Source organism: Lycorma delicatula, chromosome 12, assembly GCF_047948215.1.
Source record: "Lycorma delicatula isolate Av1 chromosome 12, ASM4794821v1, whole genome shotgun sequence".
Taxonomy (NCBI): domain Eukaryota; kingdom Metazoa; phylum Arthropoda; class Insecta; order Hemiptera; family Fulgoridae; genus Lycorma; species Lycorma delicatula.
In genome coordinates this window covers 29,932,997-29,955,966 of record NC_134466.1, presented here as the reverse complement: position 1 = coordinate 29,955,966, position 22,970 = coordinate 29,932,997, and the positions used below count along the sequence as shown (strand labels likewise).

The window sequence follows — 22,970 nt, the reverse complement described above, 5'->3', positions numbered from 1 at the left end:
TAGTAATTATAATAATATTTATAATAGTGTTTATTCTGTAAAAACTTTTATAATTTTTCTTACATATTTACAATTTAAAGTAGTCATACTAATAAATTCATAGATGTTTTCCCATGGTATCTCTATGCTTTTCTTGGAAAATGATTTTTCATAAAATCCAGATATTTTTCTAGTTCAGTTCAGATATTTTTCAGTTCAGGACTATGTGTAAGTAATTTAAAAAAGAATGACATTAAGAATAAAAAATTCATCAGTTTCATAAGTCATTATTTTTTGAGAATCGACATTGATGTACTGAATTATAATTCTCGTTCTCTTAAGTAGTGTGTTAATTACAACAGTTATGCTTACAATCAACACATTGCAGTTAAATATTTTATGGAATGTTGTCTAGTGTAAAGTTATGCAAGTAATGTAAAAATTACAGTTATTAATAATGAAAGCAGAAAAAATGTTAACAGTAAAGAAACAAACATACAACAAACAAATAAAACGTTAACAGTAAATTTAATTAAGATTATTTACAATTTCAAATTACATTATGTCTGAACAGTTCAAATAAGTCATTGTTTATTTAAATTATGATTATTACAGAATATTTTTTATAACACTAAATACTATAAATTAAATCTAATGTTATTTTATCAAAATAAAAGGTGCTGACTTTGATTACAGAACTAATTTTTTGTTTTTAGACTTTCTTCATAATATAACCTTTAAAAACAGTTTAATTGCTGTATATTATTAACAAATAATTTTTTGTGGAATTTTATCTTGATTGTATTTATTTTTGAAAATCTATTTATAAATTAAGAATATGAAATGGCTAAAAGATTCATTGAGAAATTTACCAAAGCAAAACAAATTTTTAATGAATGTCTTGCTGATCATTCTTATTATCACACCATATTCATATATTCACCATATTCATTCTGAACACTATATTGTTGAATTTAAAGAATACTGCAGTGAAAAATGTACATATTCTATTATTTAATACATATATTTAAATATTAATTTGAATTTAAAGTAATTATATAATTATTGTAATTTTTATGTATAATAATAATAATAATTAATCTTATAATATTAAGTTAAGAAATTAATGGACACTTATAAGGCATTCCACCTTTACAACAGTATTCTCTGCCAGCTGATAAATTACTATTAACCCATGTACTGTTACAGTTTTTTATCCAAAGATACGCCTGGAAAAATTAATAAAATATTACTAAGAGATCAATAACAACATAATATATGTGGTGATAGACACAATTAGGATTAGTTCAACCCACCGGATTGGTCTAGTGGTGAACACGTCTTCCCAAATCAGCTGATTTGGAAGTCGAGAGTTCCAGCGTTCAAGTCCTAGTAAAGCCAGCTATTTTTACACGGACTTGAATACTAGATCATGGATACCGGTGTTCTTTGGTGGTTGAGTTTCAATTCTCAGTTCGACCATACCACACATCTCAGGTATGGTCAAACTGAGAATGTACAAGACACACTCATTCACACTCATACATATCATCCTCATGCATCCTCTGAAGTATTATCTAAACAGTAGTTACCGGAGGCTAAACAGGAAAGAAAGAAAGGATTAGTTCAAATATATTAGGCACTTAGGTTTAACTTTTTAGTTGTAGTATCTTTCTGTTTATAAGTTCTTCGTTGTCGATATATAGCAAATTTTTCTGTTTAAGTGTCATAATTGAAATCATTGTAACAACTTCACAAGACTAAATTATTCACTTCCAAAAACAGTATAAGAACTTTCAAGAAAATCCAGTAAAACATCTTAGGAAAAAAGCATTTTTCTATTTCTTTGTCATTGAGCTAAACATATTGTAACATATCAGTAAAGCCCAATGAGGGTACAAATGATATTTAGGACTGCAATAAATACCATTACTCTAAACACGACACAGACTGGCAGCAGTAAGCATCATTGATGTTAAATGAAGCAACTGTATTGCTGTCTCTTGTACCTCACCTCCCTGCATCACAGCCACAAGAAAGATTGGGACAAGTACTTAAAGCAATAATTAATGTATCTCTTTCTGGTTTGAAAAAATATATTTTATATATTAAAGTGCATTCCCACTCTTCTCTTGCAAGAAATCTTTGGTAGTTATAAATATTTATGTCTAAACTTCATTCTTTCATTGCATCTTTTTTACTTGTATTTTATAACTTCAATGGATCTTTAAAATAGAATTTAAAAATATTTCTTATAGAGACAATGTTTCTGAATGAATAAGTTTTTAAATAATACTGAATTTTATGCATTTTTAATGTGTGCAAATAATATATATTTGATATTTTTCACTTAATGTATTGTCAGAATTATTTTATTTTGTGCCGATTTTAAATCTGTAGGTAAACACTAAATATTCAAATACAATAACAACAGAATAAAAATTTTAAATGATATATGTTGCCGTAAAAAATATCTCAAATCCTAGTAAAGGCTACTTTTATATGAATTTGAATACCAGATCATGGATACTGGTGTTCTTTGATGGTTGGGTTTTAATTAACTACACATCTCAGGAATGGTTGATCTGAGGCTATACATGACTAAATTTTATTTACATTCATACATATATTCTTCATTCATCCTCTGAAGAAATATTTACGGTGGTTCTAGAGGCTAAACAGAAAAAATATGAACTAATGATGAAAGGAATTAAAAAAAAAAGCTAGAGAAGCAATATAGTTAAATAAACGTACTTATAAAATACTACAAATAGAGTAATCTACTACTTTAAAAAAATTAAATTTTGACTAAGATTTACAAAAATGTTTTGAACAAAACATATTGAAAGTGGAAAGATAGTTTAAAAACAAATTAAAACATTTTAAACTCCCACTCAGACTGGTTACGATGCTATAAAACCTGCTTTTTAACTTTGTTTTTAAGTAAGGAATATGCTTTTCTTATGTATGCCAGTGGTCAGAATACCCTCTGTTGGCCACATAGTTTTCAACTAACTTTCTGGTTAGACAGACCAGTGTTCAGTTGAACACTTATTAAAGATTTATGCAGAAAAATATTAACTTCATTAAATATAATAATATGAATTTTTTTGTGGGTAGAGGCGGGAGAGAGGTGGAAATGCATTTACGCATGGAATGCAGGCCTCCCACTGGTGGTCTTATAGAACCACCATCAGCAGACAAATGTCTAAAACCAAGTCCAAGTCACAGAAGTTTTGCTCTGTATGAACCGAATGGACCGTGAACAACGTCTTGAAGACATGCCCTGCTTTATTTAATGGAGCTGGTAACCGCATAATAATAATGCTCCGGATAAATTCCAACACCAAGTCAGTGAATAACATCTACGCACACGTCCGAGGCGGGTAATGACATGATACTTGGTACTTTTGCTTAGGTCAGTCAATGGAGCAATGGCTTTGGTCAGGAGCTTCCTTTTGGAGTACAGGATTGGCAGTCCCGAGCTGATTGCAGTTGACTTCTTGGTTTCGCAGTTTACGGTAGGGGTGGGAAGCATGACCGTGATCTGTTTTTGCCGATGCTTGGCGGAGTGCGGATGAGGAGTGCTCATCCCTCTTCCCGGTTGTGGTGTCGGGCTGAGGGGCTGCTGTGAGTTCTCTGTCAAAATCTTGAGACGCCCAGTGTGAGTCAACTTCTTCGGCCTTTGCAAGAATTGTCTCATGTGTATGGGTATCGGAGCCCTTACGTGCGAGCCCTGGGATGTCGGTATAGTGGATCAAGAAGTACCTGGCTCCCTGGTCCTGATTAAATCTGTAGGAGGCTGCTGACTGGGGAACCCAGAAAGGATCAATCATCTGGGGCGCGCTCAATAGTCTCTTGCTTGCACCTTGCGACACATCGACGGGCTAAAATATAGGTTATAGAGACTTCAATATCCACAACTTCTGTGGCAGCAGGTCCACATAAAAAACCTCGTATTTGAAAGACTCTTTATTCGCAGGCGAAGAGGAAGAAAAGTGTTGAGTTCTTGAATGTTAAGAAAATAAATCGAAACAAGTTTTGACTGAAAGGCAATGCAACGATACCAAAATATTTGGTCATCAAAAGGAATGAAAGAGATTCTATCAAGATAAATCTATCCTTTTGTGATAACCGGAGGTATCACGCAAACTGCTGGGGAATCAGTAAAAGATATGAGGAAGACTGTTGTAGGATTTTTCGTTGAAACAGTTAACAATATGCAATTGTCATGGCTGCTGAAGGCGAAGAAGATTGCACTGTTAGATATTGATATTTCACCACATGGTATTCTAAATATGTCAAAGGGTGAAATTGTGTGCAGGGACTTGCTGAACTGCACCGAAGAGGAAATCGTCTAGGAACTGAATGAACAAGGAGTTACAGTGTGTCGACGATTGAACACCTGATGCAACGGAGAAGTGAGAAGTTGTACCCTCTACAACATATATTTTGACATTTAACAAGCAGAAGTGTGCCGAAAAGATAAAGAACAGCTTTCACAGAGAAAACGTTCGTTTGTTAGTCCATTGCGATGGTCTGGATGTCAGCGGTTTGGACATTCAGCGGCACATTGCATAAGAAAACAGATCTGTGTTTGTGATCCGCCACTGCATGCTGATGACTCGTGCAGAGATCCACTGGTCTGCTTCAGCTCTCATGGGAATCATTCGGAAAGATTGAAACTGTCCGATGTGTAAAGAGGAAGTAGCAATACAGATTTAGACAGTTGAAGTGAAGGTGAGCTACTTCGAAGTGAAGAAAATCATTAAAAAAAGATCACTAGAGGTAATGTTGTATGCACAGTCTGCTTTGACTCCTGCAACTTCTTTCAAAGCACAGGATGTAATTGCAGAGCTAGCACCAGTTTTAGCAAATATGGTTGAACTTATTGTTAATAACAAATTTGGAAATCGTCCAACCAAAGAGACAGCCCAAAACGAGCAAGGAAAACAGTACCAGTTAAACAGGCTTCATTCATCTCCTTTGAGGAATGAACCTTCAAGCAGTTCCAAGGGGAAGGACAGTGAAAGCAGAATAGACAAAAAGGCTGAAGCAAAAGATGAAATCTAAAAAATTCCCATGAAGGGAAGAGAGAAGATAGAAATTAAGATATTAGAAAAAGAAGATTTAGGACAAACAAAAATGGAACCTCCAAAATCACTGAAGCCTTTAATTGAGAGGGCAAAGATTTCAACCGCCCATAAGCTCTAGCAAGGAGTGCATTGAGTTGACTTATGCACTATTGACTGCAGCACCTGAGCTGGTATTTTCTGATGCCTGCATCAAAGCATCTTCCAGGGTTTAGTGCAGAGGATCTCTGAGGCTTCAGATACTTTGAAATTCGACATTGAGGACTTTAGGAACATGGAAAAGAGAAACAAATGACCTAAGAGAAAACTTAGGCAATAGGACTTAAGAGAAGCTCGTTTTTTATGTGTTTTTGACAAATTTTAATGATGTATGTGCATTTTCATTTTTACATGACATTGAAGATGTTTTGGTAATTTATGATAGAAGTGAAATATGTGTTTTTTAAATGGCAAGGGCCCTTTACACTCTTGTCATCTTGTATTTAACAGTTTTTAATATAAATGTTTTTAAGTGGTTTTGATAGTTTTGACATTTTGTTAGAAATTGTTTTTAAGTGGCAAGGCCCCTTTACATTATTGTAATTTTGTGTTATTTTTTTGGAGTTTTAATAACCTTTTGACAAATCTATTTTTAGATGATCTGTTTTAACAAAACTAGTCCGCTGACTATGTTTCTAGTGGTTTATCCAGGAAGGTAAAGAAATATTTTCTTTTTTTTATGTGGAAAGGAGCTAATAACCACAGTGCCCCTTAAACCTCAAAAAAGTTAAAATTAAAAAGAAAATAATAATAAATTTTTGTAAATACATACTCTTTCTTTGTAACAATCTCTGTCAATTGATCCACATATAATTGTTGGACTATTTGAAAGATGTTTCACTAGCTGTAACAGTAAAGATTAAAAGTAAACATTAAGAACAAAGAAATATATATAAATATTTAATGCTAAATTACACAAATGTTAATTGCATCAAAAGAAAAGAGACTTATGTTAAGGAATTATTTTACTGGCATATTTTTAATACAAAGTACAACCTAACCTCTAAAAACTTCTTGCAGACACTTTTAATAAATGTGACATTTCTGAAAATAAAATTTAATATGGGGTAAATGCCCAAAAAATAAAATTTGTTCAAAAGAGAGTTACATTTAAGTAGAGCAGAAAAGCTATCTGCAAAAAATGCACAAGAGTACGCAATAGAAAACTCACTTACTGTAAAAGCAATATGTTTCAATTTAGAAAAAAAACATTGCCAGCTCCTGTCTGAAGGTGTAATAAAATATACTATGTAAGGCAACTTTGGATGTATAACCTTGCAGAGGATTGTGCTACCATGTTTATGTGGCATGAAGGTGAAGCATTAAGAGGATCCCAAGATATCGAATCATGTTTGCTCAAATACGCCCAACAATTACTCCCTTCAGTAAATATCTTTATTGTTTTAGCAATAACTGTGGGGGGCCAAATAAGAGTCAGCATATAGCACATTTTTGGATGTACATTGTAAAAAACATTAACATTGAAACAGTTGATCATAAGTTTTTTGTTATAGGACATTCATAAATGGAAGCAACCAAGACTTTGGAATAATCAAAAAATCATGTGTTTATTCCAGATCATTGGATTTCAGCAGTGGAAGCAGCACTGAAAGTTCCAAGTTGTTAGGATGTCTGAAAAAGATTTCTTTTCCACTAAGAGTATGAATCTATCTCTGAAAGATAAAGTAGAAAGTATTCGCCAATTTCAATGTCTTAGATTCATGAGGAAGGCACCATTTACAGTCTACAAGACTTCAATAAATGAAAACTTAAAGTTTGACACATGAAAAAACCTAAACTTGGGCGAATGGTGGAAACATTTACTTTGAAACTGTTACATCAAACACCTATTCTTAGTACAACAAAATACAAGGACCTACAATCTCTTCTTGAGTTTTGTTGCCCAAACACCATGAGTTTTATAAAAATATAAAGCATGAAAAAAAATAAAAAGGAAAAGAACCTGACAAAGGGACAAGAAAAGAAGAAAGAACTGGAAAACACTACTTGCAGCAGTTGCATCTTCCTCAACTGCAGAAACTGATGAAGAAGAATTAGAAGGTTTGGACATGGAAAATGACAGGACCTATGATTCGGACTAGAAATAAATTCAGAAACAAAAAGAAATTTCTTTCTTTATCGATACAAATCAAATAATTAGTCTAACTTTTTTATGTTATTACTTTAAATAAAATATATACTTAATTTTTAATACATTTTTTTATTTAAACAAGTTATTTTTTTATTATCCTTAATATTGTAACAAAACATCAGTTTCCTTAGTTGAGAAGGGGTGCAAGTAACTCAGTTGGAAGCACAAGGGTGTAAGTGCAAGTTGGCTATTATAAAAAAAAAAATTCTGCCAAAGTTAATTATTTGAATTACTTTATACTACATTTTACAAATTTACAGATATGTATAGGTGTTAGTTATACTAAAAAAAACTGTTATAATATACCTCTAGAATTTTCAGTATGATTTGAAATTTAAACTATTTTCCCAACATTTTTACTTTTGTCAGCCACACCCCTTTGCTTCTAGGTATCACACATAAAGTTAGATAGAGAGTAAAGATCAAAAGTAAACTGGCACAGTAAGAATGGGTTTTTCATGAAAAAGAAAAGCCGCTTATGTCAAACACAGAGATCTGAAAATTATAAAGACTTTTTTGGAACTTTGTGATCACATAATATGAATAGACAAATAAAAAAAGAATAGTTTTTTAAATATGTTGTTACAGTGGATGTTGAGAAGCTAAGTGAATTGATAAAATATAAAATGAAGAGGTTATAAAATTTGTGGAAGATTCATGAAACATAAACAGATGAACTAGATTAGTAGAGCATATAGTATGACATCTAATATTATACTAGGTTTAGTTAATCTAGGGATGAAAAGAAGGTAAAAACTTTAAAGGAAAACAAAGATTAGTGTATATAACATCATTGTGAATAATGTATGAAGTAAACATGTTAAGGTTAATGATTAGCAAAAAACAGATAGGAATGTAGAATAACATCAAACTTATCAAACAGCAACAACAAAATTAAATTAAATTTAATTTAATTTTAATTAAATTTTTTTTTTAATTAGATTTGTTTTAGTGAAAACAAGCATTAGTGTTTGTTCAATTTTTGGTATATCAGTTGTTTTGTTTGTAAAAATATTGTTTTATAAATTTGTATTTTGTTGTATGTTTTACGTTTAATAATACAGTGTTGCAAATACTTGAGTTAATAATGCTGATCTGTCATGAAAAATAATTGCCAAAATGTATTGAAACAGATGATCAAAATAAAAGTGGTAAATAATATATATAATTACATTTAACTTAACTTTAAAATTATTTATTTCACTGACTTTATTAAGGAAACTAAAACTAGATCTGTATTTCTTGTAATTTCACTTCTTGTGGCAGTATAGATGATTGAGTTATGTTCCAAAATTCACTTGTTTCTACGTTTGTTTTAGGATTCATGTACCCTGTTTATAATAGCCCCTTAACCTTTGAGCAGGCATGCTGGAAAATAGTATTCCCTGAAATAAGTTTTTTTTTAAATATTGCATTTATTGCTGGTATAAACATTCTACATTCCTGTAAACCTGCATTTACTACATTCCTAGTAAACGTTATTCATAATACATTCTCTATTTAATACCATATCAACCACTTGAGAATTCTTGATTTTCTTGGGAAAATGTATTATTTTTGGAGCTTGAAATATTCTATACTCAGACAATTTAAGCATTTTTCTACCATCTATCTCATTTTTTTTATAATTGACCTATGTTTATGGTAAAAACATTTTTTTTATTAACCTTCTTTTTTATTGTTGTGGTTATTAAATGTTTATAAACTATAAATATTTGTTGATTATCCCTAGGTAAAGAAGATCCCTGATCTAAAGGTGAAAGTTAATTTATGAAAAATTCAAACTCTGATAGTGAATTTGAACGTGAAAGGAGTATGTGAATCACAGATCCAAATTTATATCAAAGCAGCAGTATAAAAAATATAGAGAAAACAGAAATTTCTTTGGCTCAATGGGATTGCAGAACTTATAACTAAAGATTATTATATTCAACCAAATTTGAACAACTCAAATAAGATTATTAGATGTACTTATTATTAAATACAGCGAAAAAGAGTTGACGTAAATTACAATCGAGTGAAATTAATGAATGGATGATGTTATAAATCAACAGGAGCACTGTATTAGATTGGTACAAAAGATGAAACTCAAATTAGTACATTATAGTAGTGAACAAAAAACGCCTCTGGTATGACTAGGTTAAGATTTTAGTTAATTATGTAAGGTATCTATTATTGCTGAGCCGTAATTTTTATCATTGTGCCAAAGTTCAGGAAATGCAGAATTAAAGATTGATAAGTTGGCACAATTTACATAGTATCTAATGAATCTTTAAAAAAAAAAAATAGGTAAAAGATTACTGAATTTCTTAAGTTACTAAATTAGAAAAGGCATAATAATAAACAAACCAGTAGGAAAAATTATGAAAAATATTTGAATGTTGTGCAATGCAGTTTTATGATAAAAGATAGTAGATAACATTTATGTTGGTTTTAACCAATGTATAAAGTTATTGTAGATGTTCATTTTAATGTATAAGAAATTTTGCATAAAAATTAAATCGTCACAAAACATATATGAAAAGTAGGATATGCATGTATGGGGGATGCAATATTCTAATGCTGCTCATGTTAAAATAAAGGTTATGCTTACCCAAAGGTTGATTTGGTAAGGGAAACAATCCTTTTTTCTTTTTTTTTAAATTATCAGTCATTAACTGGTTTGATGTACTCTCTATTCCTTTCTCTTTTCTGTTAATCATTCAACCTCAGCTTATTTCTCTATACTACATCCTCAGTTTCAATTATTCCAGTTTTTGTCTTTCTCAACCGTTTTTACCTACAGTTCCTTCTTTCACCAAAATAATTAAACCTTACTACAATGCCCACCATATCTCTACAAAATTTTGGCACAAATTTATCTCCTCCCCTTATTTATCTTGAGATTGTAGATGAAATGATTTTCCATTACCTGCCTGGAGAGGGTGTTGAACTTCCTACAATTCCGTTTTTCATCTTTGATATTTTTCCTTGTTTCTGTTTCTGAGGGAGAGGTCAAATCTGGCCAGCTTAATACTGAGGAGGACATGACATCTTTGATATGATCTGATTAGATGGACTGACATTATTCAGTCCAAAAACTGTGTTTTTTTCAGTGGCTAAGGCAATAGGATAAAGCAAGATCTTCTAAACCCATCTAAAATGCAATACTTCGATTTCTCAGGTGTCTTCCAGTCTCTCTTTTTGTTAATTTTATTAACCTTGATATTGACCTATCATTATCCTTGATTCTTATAGAGATTTAATGGGAATGACTTGATTGATCAGCTGCTTCCAGCTGATTGAGAGTTGACTCAACTCTCAAGGAGAGTTAACTCTGTTCAAGGAGTCTACTTCTTAAGTAGGGTTTGCATGTTAAGCTCAACTGGTGGATATAATAATATTCTTCAATAATAATCTAATTATACTATTTATTTAGTATTAATGAGTGTTACCTAGTTTTCGTCAAATTCGCCCTATCACGACCATGCAGCTACCAGTACATTACAAAAGTTAATTATTTAATAATGTCAAAACAGTAAAAGTATTTTATGTCATTTCCACATAGTAAAGCTGTGTTCCCCTTAATCTGATATTTTGGCTACACGTACAACATATCAGGAAGAATCTTCCATAAAATAAAAAAATATAAAGTAAGGGATTAGCTTGTAAATCAGCAAATTTCATCCCAGCAGCAAAATCTAATTAATAAAAGTTATTTTTTTCCACTTGCTGGTTTTATTTACAATCCATGATAGGATTTTCACAAAAATCTCTGCTTTATTAGAATATTATTTTACAAGATTAAATTACAAATATTATTTAAAAAAATTAAAACTATACAGATGCCTGTTTACTATCTTAGTTACTGGAAATAAGTTATTTCCAGTTTCAGTTTTAATTTACTTCCAGTAAATTACTGCAAATACTGCTGCTGTTACAGTCTTTTGGAAAATAATGAAACTATTTGTTTTTAAAGAAATTATAATAATGTAAGTATATACTATTTTTATAATATTTTTATCAAACATGATTACATAATTAATAATTAAAAAATCCATTTACCAAGAATTATTTTTATGCGTTCAAGCACTTTCAGAATAGAATTCCATCATCAGGAACTTAAAAATGTATATTATATTCTTAATAAAATTAAAACTTCATTGTCATACGTAAAGTTGTTTATGTAATGTATATAAAATATAACAGTGGTCATCATGTGCTTAAAATGTGTTGGCATAACATCCTGTCATTATGAAAGACGGTGGAGACATTCATAATGACAGAATTTAAGTCGACACAATTTTAAGTTCCTGATGATGGAATTCTATTCCGAAAGCGCTTGAACGCATAAAAAAAAATTGTTGGATTTTTTAATATTAACTATTTTTATAATATATATAAATAAGTATAATAATAGCATAAGTAATGTAAGTACTTTCATTAAAAGTAATTTTTAAGAATAGATTTTAAGTTTTATTAACTGAAATTAAATATATTATGTCCCTAAATAGTTACCTAGTTCAAATTTTAATAATAAACAAAACTTTTTTGTTCTATTTTTTAATTTTTTTTTTACTTCATTACTACAGACCACACTAAGTATTAGTGTATTTTTCATCCTCATTTTCTTCTATTCCCACTACTTCCTCATATTCTCAGACTGGGCTTTTTTTATTATTCTCACCAGGTACAGTCCTGTTTTCTTTCTCTTTGCGCGTTTGAAACGTTTTGATACTTAGACCATTCCCCTGTACTCATGTCTGTTTGATCATTTTCAATTGTATCTTGTGTTCTTTCATGTCCTTGACTAACTCCTATTACCAGTTTGAAATGTCTTTCTGTTTTCTATGAATTCCAGGATTCTTTCAGTTAGTCTCTTCATGGGCATCCTCTTGATGTGTCCATAGAAACATAGTCTTTTCCTGAAGATGGTTGTGAGTTTTTAAGATTAGGTTTAATAAAAGGATTATTTATTGCATCAACTATTGTTGTGTAGGGAAAAATATTATGGCCTGTGAGAAAGAATCTTACTATGCTTCTGTTTCTATTTTTATTAAATTATGTAATAATTTAAATATTCTTCTGACCAATAAGATTTCTTCTTTACTCTGTTGACGAGCTTTTAAAATGTATTAATTAGATAAATCTGATTTTTTTTACATACTCATTTAACATGAATTTAAGTATATTCTAAACTATAAATTATCTTCTGTAAAACTGTTACTTTATTGTGAATCAGTTTGTTTTATTGTTATATTTGCATAGTTGCATCTTTTGTTTCATAAAATAGTTACTTTTATGTATTAATAAAGTCTGTAATACTTTTTCTTTTTTATTTATAATTTTAAGTTAGTAATGCTGCTTAAATCAAGGCTTTTCCATAGTTTACATCAATTCTTTCAGCTAATACTGTAGTATTTCCTTTTTGTTATTTCTGATTTCCTTATTTACTTTACCAAATAGCAAATCTATTATTCCGTACATTATCTGTGTAATATATAAATATGTTATGTTCTAAATAAAATATTTATTTACAAAAAAATGTTATTAAAAAATTATCAAGGACTTACTACATCAAGGCATTTGTTTGTACATTGTTTATTTCCAGATGAATTACAAGAATAAGCTTCTTCTTGTTCATGAGTTAAAACAGGATTGCCAGCAGGTTGAGAACCACTTCCAGAAGAAATTTGACCACTAAGAAAAACACCACAAATGCATGGTGTTAAACTTTCCTGTTTTAATAAGTTATTGTACAAATCTGGATTTTGGTATTGACCATTATTAGTGTTTGGAGGATATCCTCCTGGTGGTAACATAAAATTTTGGTATTGTGTTTCATATTGCACGGGAGGTATTCCAGGTGTTTGATATGAAGCCATATTTGTTGAATTATACTGTGTATTAATTTGAACTGGTTGTAAGTAACTTGATGAATACTGATCAACAGAAGAAATTTGCTGTTGTGCTTCTACTTTCTTTAGTAACCTGAAATCATTAATAACAAAATAATGGAATTAACAAATTAATAAAAGAATTTAAAGAAAAAGCTATGTTCAACAGTTATTAAAATAAATTAGTAAATCTTCCGATCTCTGTGGCGGAGGGGTAGCATCTTGGACTTTATCCAGTGGAACCCAGGTTTGAATCCTGGTCAGGGATGACATTTTTCATATACAACAAAAAAATTCCATTCCAAAATTACCACATACAAGCTTCTCCGCTGAATTAATTTTTCAACAAAAAAAAATTTTATATATACATATGACACAATCAAAAATCATTTAAATAGCCTTTTTTCTATTCATAATTTTACTAGAGCATTAACCTAAAGTAAATTTGTATATTATTTGTAATTTCTGTAACATTTTTTTATTCTTAACATTCACTTCTCTATGTTTAAATTCTTTTTGTTTATAATGTAATATATTTAATCTCAACATATGTGCTAAACAATACTCTTATAATTTTGGTAGCACTAATTTATTAGAATCCAACTTCTTTAACAATGTTTATCCTTCAAACTTCCTTATACAACAGATTTAATAAAATAATATGCCTTACTATAAAAATCATTAAGCTGCTTATTTATTTAGACATCAGACATACATTTAGAATTGTGTTTTATTAAGATTGGGGAAAAGATTAAATTGATGAACAAAGTAAAAAATGAAGAAGTAATGAGAAAATTAAAGAATAATAGAAGCTAATTGGCTGGGATATACTACAAGAGGAGAAGTATTTAATAAGGTAGTGTTTAAATGATCAGTAGAACGGCAAAAAGGAGAGATAAGAAAAAAGTCAAAATTATCAAACATATAAATGGAAATGACAACTATCTAGAACCCAGAAATCCAGTTGGAAATATAAAATAATGGAGATAGACATGGTACATGGTATTTGCCTCAAGTCAAATAACCTTATGATAATGATAATGAGATGACATTTCATATAATCTACTGCTTAGTAATGAAATGGTTGCAGTATCATGATATCAACTGTCATCATTTAAATAAATAACGTGTATAGCATGATTAAGAATATACTTTTACTTAGGATCATTGATATATATATATTTATACTTTAACTTAGAAAAACCAATTTTTTTTTTGTTATTGTGTTTGTCCATAATCCCCTTAGTACTAATTATGTCAATGACAGAAGTATAAATAGTTTACCATGAGTAAAGAATTCAATAATGCTTCTTACCTTATGCTTGTTGTTATTATTATTAAAAAAACGCTTTTGAGGGTTTCCCACATTCTCAGTTAAAAACACATTTTTTTAAAAACCACACATTAAAAATTTAAAACTTAAAATTGTAAATATACAAAAATAAATAGTCATAAAAATTAAAAAATGTTATTATATGTGGCTAGCCACACATACAGTATTGTCTCTCTATGTGTGAGACTAGCCACATATATTTTTTCTTTCTTTTTCCTGTTTAGCCTCCAGTAATTACCGTTCAGATGTGTTTATACTTATCTATACTTCAGAGGCTGAATGAGGATGATATGTGAGTGTAAATGAAGTGTAGTCTTGTGTAGTCTCAGCTCAACCATTCCTCAGATGTGTGGTTAATTGAAATTCAACCACCAAAGAACACCGATATCCATGATCTAGTATTCAAATCCATGTGAAAATAGCTGACGTTACTAGGACATGAACGCTGGAACTCTTGACTTCCAAATCATCTGATTTAGGATGACGCGTTCACACTAGACCAACCCGGTGGGTTAGCCACATGTATTGTTACATACTTATGTTACTCATACATAGATGTCATATTACTGTTAATGCTGATGAGCATTGTTAATAACTTAAGTATGCAAATGATTCTCTAACTCACTCATAATATTATTTGGGTATCTGGTTAAACTAAACCTATAATGGTCATAACTTTTTTACTCAACAAGCTTTTCAAAATGATCCGTTTACAAACAAAACATTTAATTTAATTTTATATTTCATCAAATTATCCAACTTTTACCATAATTTTCACGTTAAACCCTGTCTATTGTTTGTTTTATTTACCTGCCAACCATCTTACCTGACCAAAGAAAGAATTTAAAATCATTTATTTTATTATATTATTAAATTATTTACGAGTATTTTATGATATGTATTCTATCTTAAAGATTGTTTATACCATTTAAAGAATTCATTTTTAAGATATGTAAATAAGTACTCTACTCTTCCTGTTTTATAATCCACTATAGTTTTTCATTCTAATCCTTCCTCTTTTTAGTAAGTTACATGGTTTATTGATGACCCCTAAAGTTATAGTTGCCTTCTTAGTTTAAAGATAAAGTTATAATATAAAAATTATATTATAATAAGTAATCAAAATAAATATTAACTAATATTATCAAAATAATAAAATAATTAATTTTCTTACCCACTAATTGTGTTTATACTTAAAATCAAAATAATAATTGTGATAGATTTCATTTTGTGCACTGTCTGCAAAAGAAAAAAAATAATATTAATGATGACATAAAAAAAAAATATTTGAATATTCTTGTATTAATACAAGGGTAAGTCAAAAAGTAAAGGGACATTTTGATTGATTTCCCTCCCAATCATATGTATGGCAGCAATGATTGTTCTGCTATAATTCATAACCTCTAACAGCTGTTCATTGAAATTGTTGTTTCATTGTTAGTTATTTGTGATTTTGTTTAAAATGAGTGCTTCTTTGATTGCACCAAGGAAGAAGTGCAAGCAGTAATACATTTCCTCAGTTCAGAAAGGGTGAAACCAGCACAGATTATTCGTCGAATGCAGCAGCTATATGGAGAGAGTTGTTTGAGTGGAAGCAAGATCTACTAATGGATTGATTGCTTTAAAAATGGTAGGATTTATGTGTGATGATCAGCGGCTAGGTAGGCCTTCCACGTCAAAGACTATATTGAATAATATTGAAGCGGTTAAACAAATGATTCTTAGTAATTGACAAATTAAAGTTGATGACATTGTAAATGAGTTAAATATAAACCATGGCTCAGCATTTTCAATCACTCATGATTCTTTAAACTTTTAAAGTCTGTTATCGCTGGGTTCTACGTCAATTGACCAGCATCCACAAAGATAATCATTTGAAAATTTCCCAGAAGCTTCTGAAGCATAACAAAGATGAAATTGACTCATTTCTTAAACGAATAATAACCGTTAATGAGATGTGAGTCCATCACTTTGAACCCGAGAGTAAGCAACAAAGTTTAGTGTGGAAATATCCTTCACTTTCCACAGCAATAAAGTTCAAAACTCAGATATCTGCAGGAAAGGTGATGATGACAATACTCTGGGGTATGGAAGGTTCACTTTTGGTTTACTTCACACCTAAAGGTCAGTTAGTAAATAGTGACAACTTCTGTGAGCTACTGCGTTTACTGAAGCAAAAAATCAAATCCAAAAGACGTGGTAAACTTTCTAAAGGTGTGATTTTGCTTCAGGATAACACTCAACCTCATACGGCCAAAAAAAACAGTCCTTTGCCTTTAAGATCTCAGTTTTGAGCTGCTGGACCACCCTCCATACAGTCTGGACCTGGCTGCAAGCGATTTTCAACGTTTTGGCCTATTAAAAAAAGAGTTGCGAGGGAATCATTATTGATCTGATGAAGAGGCCAAAGAAGTGGTGAAAAACCTTTTGCACACCAGATCGTAAATTTTCTTTCAGGAAGAATTCAAAAGCTCGTTAAAAGATGAAGTACATAGAAGTAAGAGGGGATTATGTTGAAAAATAATGCATGTATCATTTATGTAAGTACAAATAAACACATTGATTTTTTGAATTTCACTTTACTCTTTGACTTTCCCTCGTATATATTAATGGTGGATTTGTTCAGTTCCTAATTATCAAACCATTGGTGCATGATTTACAAAAAAATATAAAAAACCTATTTTGCACTTTGCAGCTTAAGTTAATAATATGGCTCTAAAAATGATTTATTTATTAGAAATACTGCTCAGAAATATTTCATGATATTTGATGAATAACTTCTCTCCTTGGCAGAGTGGTAGAGTATTGGCCTTTCAGCTGGAGGTCCCGTCTTTGAATCCTGGTCAGGTACGGCATATTTCATACACTACAAAATTTCCATCTTCATATCCCCATGCACAAGCTTCAAGCTTATGTGAATTAATTTATCAAGCAAAAAGAAATTGTCAATTGTTAGACCTATTAAATTTAAGTAATTAAGAGGAAGCTATATCAATTGTTTTGAGATTCATATCGTAATAAAAATATAAAATAACCTTTTCAAGAAAGATGAGATAAATGTAATGATAAATTAAAAATGCTGAATTCTTGTTGAGAATCTTATCCAAACTATTTGGTGTAGAAGCCACCAGTACACCAACTGATACGATTTTAAACAGAACAACTTTCATCAATGTTTAAACAATATAATGTAAACAAATAGAAAACTTGTGAAAATATGTAAAAAGTAGGGAACGTTTGATGTGGAATGATCGAAACCAATAACCCCTTTCATACTAGAACAGCGTGTCACAGGAGAAATTATCTGGAATTTAAAAAAAATGAATTTCTTACACAGCTTGAAAATTTCTCATTGGCAAAACGAATAGAAATGTACTATAACTTGACGGACAATCAACATATTTCACAAATGAAGTAAGACTATTCTTAGATAAAAAATGTGCTAGTAAATGGATTAGACACAGAGGACTGGTAAATTGGTCATCTAGATCATTGGACCGTACTCTCCTACATTTTTGTTCATGGGGCTGGATGAAATGCGAAGAATTCAAGCAAAAAGTTATGAACTGATCGCTCGCATTCTCATTGTTGCCGTCATCAAGGAACGTGAGATACCATTAGGATGGCGACAGAAAATGTAAGGAAACTAGTTCAAAAATGTATCGATATCAGTGGAGGAATTTTCGAACATTTATTGTAAATTAATACATTTTATTTTTTAAGAAGATTAAAATGTTTTAATTTTTTAAAGGTCTAATTATTCTAAAAACAGCTGTTTTACAAATTCATAAAAATTTTTACAAGTATTTTTTAATAATGAAAGTTTGAATTTTTTTTGTTTTTCATAGGCTTTATTACAGAAATTTTCTGAGAATTATATTTTCTATAAGTCTTGATAACAAAATTTACACATTTATTAATCATTTAACAAAGCTTTTGTACTTTAAACCTAAAACAAAATGTTTTTTGATACCGAATGTTTTTGTTTTACGTTGAATATCATGAAAACTACGGAAGATGCAGTTATGGAATATGTTTTATTAGATTTTTCAGGTCAAAAAACATAAGAAATCATTAAGTTTACCCCTTATATATCGCCTTAAAAATTTCAATATGACCTCATTTCATCGGGAACTCAAATCCGGGCGAAATTTTTCGTTAGCCGTAACTTTATAACAAAGCGTTTTTAGAAATATGTTTGTATAATCTTTTTTTTTATTTCAAGCTCTAGAATCAGTTTACAAATTATTTCCCTTTCCTCCAGAATCGCTCCTCTCACTCTCTCACCCTCTCACTCTCTCTCTCTCTCTCTCTCTCTCTCTCTATATATATATATATATATATATATATATATATATGTTGTTAGCATTTAGCCCCTAAAAATGACACTAGAATGCAGTGAGAAATATTCCAGGTATTGTAGAATCATGAAGATGTAATGGTACAGTTTGAATTGCTTTTAAAATATTTTAATGCTCATTAAAAAATTTAATTGTAACAGTTAATTCATTGTCTGCTATTTTACTTTTATTTTAAGAATTATAGTAGCATTTCATTCGTATATTTTCATATCAATGCAAGAGTATAAAAAATTCGAAACAAATTCTTTGTTTAATAAATGAAATCGGGCCGGAAAGAAGTTTAGGTTAGGTCATGTTTAGAACTGTAAACATAGTTCGTTGACTTGGCCGAAGTTCTAACGAACGTCTTGATACATTAAATCAATCGAGATGTGTAATTTAAAACTAATAAAATACAAAGAAATGTCATTATTCTGACATTATTTACTAAGTTCTACACAAATAATGTTAGGCCAAGCAAAGTATTATTAAAAAATGTTCTTGGTGCTTTATCAAAATTAATTAAAATTAATGGTATTTTTTTTTTTTTTTTTTAATATAAAAATACAATATAATAAATAATTTAGTGAATTACAACATAGCAGCAGAATGTTGATAAATTATGATTTATTAAATTACACCTCCTGCTGTTTGGGGGATTTTGTTTCTTATTTGTGGAGGTTTTATAATACATACTGCTTCATCAGGTGAATATATTAAAAAAATTATAAATTAAACTATTATAAAAGGATAATTAAATAAACTTTAATTTTTATTTGAAGGAAAAAATCATTTTTATAATATTTAAAGAAAACTTTTTTATTAATTTATGTGTACTTATCTGTTGAAAATATAATTAAAAAATATTCTCCAAAAAAAATTGCGATAAAACAATTAAAACACTTAAAAGAATAGTAAGTGTAATTTGATTACGTGTTTATATATTTTTTACAACATTAAAAGTCATTTTTAGATTTTACTAACCTTACAGTTTTCTAATTCCATTATATGTACACACTTATCACTTTAAACAATAAAAAGTAAATGAAATGAATTGTATTGAACTGCAACAATTGTGTAATTGTTCAATAAAAATTTGGTTTGTTTTATTATTGTGAATTAAAAACAAAAATAACACACATATATTAATGCTGAGTTTAACAAATCAACTCATTATGTAATATAATATTGTAAATATTAAATACCTTACAGTTGTTTTTTATAAACATTATTCAGCAGATTTTTCCTGGAAATTTATTGTTTATTGTTTTATTATTGCAATTAATTACATATATTCTACAACAAAGCAGTATATTTATTATTTTAAAAATATTAATATATTTTAATTCATTAATGAAACTTACTAATTTCAATTTAGTGTATCTGATGATGATGTAAATGACACATTTTAATTTTATAAATTTTTCTTCTTCTGTGTTCCATGGAATAAATTAATTAATTTCTTTAAAAAAATTACAGGTTGACAAAATTATATATAAATTTATACACAGAGTGTCCCACGAAGAAAGGAGAAACGTCAGGACATGTTCTATTAGTGAAAATAATAATAAACATTTATATAAACATTGGTCTGGAAACGGACTGTTTTCGAGTTACGGTTAGCGAAAGATTTCGCCCGAATTTCAGCTCTTCTAATAAAAAAAAAGCCCGACTGTAATTTTTGAAAAATTAAGGAGTAAAGTTGGTGGTTTCTTGTATAATTTGAGCTGGGAAACAGGTTAAAACAGGTTTCACAATTGTAACTCCAATAATTTTTAAGGTATGCGATGTAAAACACAAAATTCGGTGATTTTTTTTTAGGTTTGTAGTACAATAGCTTTGTTAAATGACTAATGAATCGGAAAAAAAACTGTAGAGAATTTAATCCTGAGAAAATTAATGTAAATCCAAAAAAAATTACAAGGAAATTGTAAACCGTACGGTAAGAGGCTTGCAGATATCATTTCTTCCGCTCAAAGAACAAACATTTCTCTAATATAAATAAAACTGATTTTAACAAAATGATAATGATATCAAAAAAGTAAGACTCTACATTTCTATTATCAAAATTTGTTAATAATTAGATTCCTTTTTAAAAAAATTAAGTAAGTTAAATATATGTAATAGATAATAGATGCACAACAATAGATAATAAACAATATTTAAGCGTTCCACATAATAAACAAAAAATAGAAAAATTTGTTGCAAAACTTACCCGCCCGATTTCATTTATATGTAATACATATCTCATTTACAGAAATAATACAATTCTTATGATTATTCTTTGTTTAATAAATGAAATCGGGACGGTAAGAGGTTTAGGTTAGGTCATGTTTAGAACTGTAAACGTAGTTCGTTGACTTGGCTGAACTTCTTGATACATAATAATCGCGACTTCCCGCCTGACAAACCTTTCTTTTTCCTGTTTAGCCTCCGGTAACTACCATTTAGATAATTCTTCAGAGGATGAATGAGGATGATAGTATGAGTGTAAAGGAAGTGTAGTCTTGTACATTCTCAGTTCGACCATTCCTGAGATGTGTGGTTAATTGAAACCCAACCACCAAAGAACACCGGTATCCACGATCTAGTATTCAAATCCGTGTAAAAATAACTGGCTTTTTACTAGGACTTGAACGCTGTAACTCTCGACTTCCAAATCAGCTGATTTGGGAAGACGCGTTAACCACTAGACCAACCCGGTGGGTTCCGCCTGACAAGCCAGTGGAGTGAAACCTCACCCACCATAGTGTCATCCGGGTGCAAATCATTCAGCAAAATATTATATTAAGGACACAGTCCTTATCAATTTCCACACCTTCGCGGGTTGACAAAACTGACAAGAGGACATCTTTCCTGCGCTTATATCCAAGGGCTCTATACACAACGCCCCAAGGGTCTCTATTCCCTTGCTCCTGAACGAAGGAGCGCCAGGAATTACACTTGGTGGAGCTAATGCTATGAAAGTACCTAGCTTTCTTTCTGCGAGAACCCGCAGTTAGAGCCGCTCGCCGATCGGGATCCCCCTCTCGTTGCGCGCCCTTCTACGGGTCTTATCTTAAGTTCAAGCGACGAAACTCTCCATTTTGTGTTTATTGTGGGCAGCTGGACACCCCGGAGCACACTATCTACAGATGTGAACGGCAGTTAAGTCATCGCCGGCTACAAGGGCTGGCTGACGTCAGAGAATACGGTTGGCCATATGCTCCGGGGACGACAACAGTGGGAAGAGGTGCCCAGTTTGATCACTGGTATCCTAAAGACCAAGCTGGAAGAGACGATAGAACGGGGCCCTGGCCGAAAGGGCTAGCGGACAATATTGGCGGTGAGGCTTACAGGTTCAAGGTGATGCAAATAAGGACTGTTTCAGCTATTGTTGTTGTTACCATCATTGCTCGACATTAAATGTTTTGTTTTGTTAGATTAGTTTTAAAATGTAATTGTGCTATATTTGCTATGTATGTTTTTGAAAGATACGTCAAGTGGCCGTGAATTCTTTATGGTTATTTCGGTGAAGTGTGTTATCTGATGTTTTCTCTTTTCGACCTGTATCTACTCAATCCCGGGCTTTCTGTGAGCAGTGGGTTACCCAGGAGTCCCCTTTTGGGCTTGCATTTACGTAGTGTTAGGTCTTTTCTTTTTTTTTGTACATGATTAAAAAAAATGATTTTGTATACGTGTCTTTTATTTGCCTGCATATTAAGCATGAACTGTTGTATTGTTTATAAGGGACTTGTGAAGTCTTGTCATTTAATTATGTCTAGATGTAAGTTTTTTTAATTCTTTTTGCCATTTGTTGTATTTTCTGTTGCTATCCTGTAGGAGTTTAGGTCTTTCATGACAGGCTAGACTTCAAAAAATATGACATCTAGAAATATTAGGAGTACGCACAGGAGAGTACTGCCTGGGAAACAAATATATGTATAAATAAGTGTATTATATGAAAAAAAATAAAAAAAGGGACTGGCGAAAAAAAAATAAGGTCGCCAGTGGTCGAATTGTAAACACGTGTAGGAACAAGGGAGGTAGCCTCAATGCTGAGGACGTTTTTAGTCCATCCACATGCAAAAGTGGTTGGATTGGGGCGCTCCGATGAAGCATTGAGGACCCTCAAGGTGTGTGAGGTGGGCGTGCGATTCGTGGGGGAGGGGGGTATGC

General features: G+C 30.7%; 1 protein-coding gene across 1 annotated transcript; it reads right to left on the bottom strand.

The window, feature by feature from the left end:
* Positions 1 to 516: 516 nt before the first annotated feature.
* LOC142332953 (uncharacterized) lies at positions 517 to 19,937 on the bottom strand. Its single transcript, XM_075379670.1, has 5 exons — positions 19,797 to 19,937; positions 15,647 to 15,711; positions 12,816 to 13,233; positions 5,884 to 5,955; positions 517 to 1,208 (listed from the first exon to the last, which is right to left on the bottom strand). The coding sequence occupies exons 1-5, from the start codon at positions 19,815 to 19,817 to the stop codon at positions 1,095 to 1,097; spliced, it is 690 nt and encodes a 229-aa protein (XP_075235785.1). The 5' UTR covers positions 19,818 to 19,937; the 3' UTR covers positions 517 to 1,094.
* Positions 19,938 to 22,970: the final 3,033 nt, after the last annotated feature.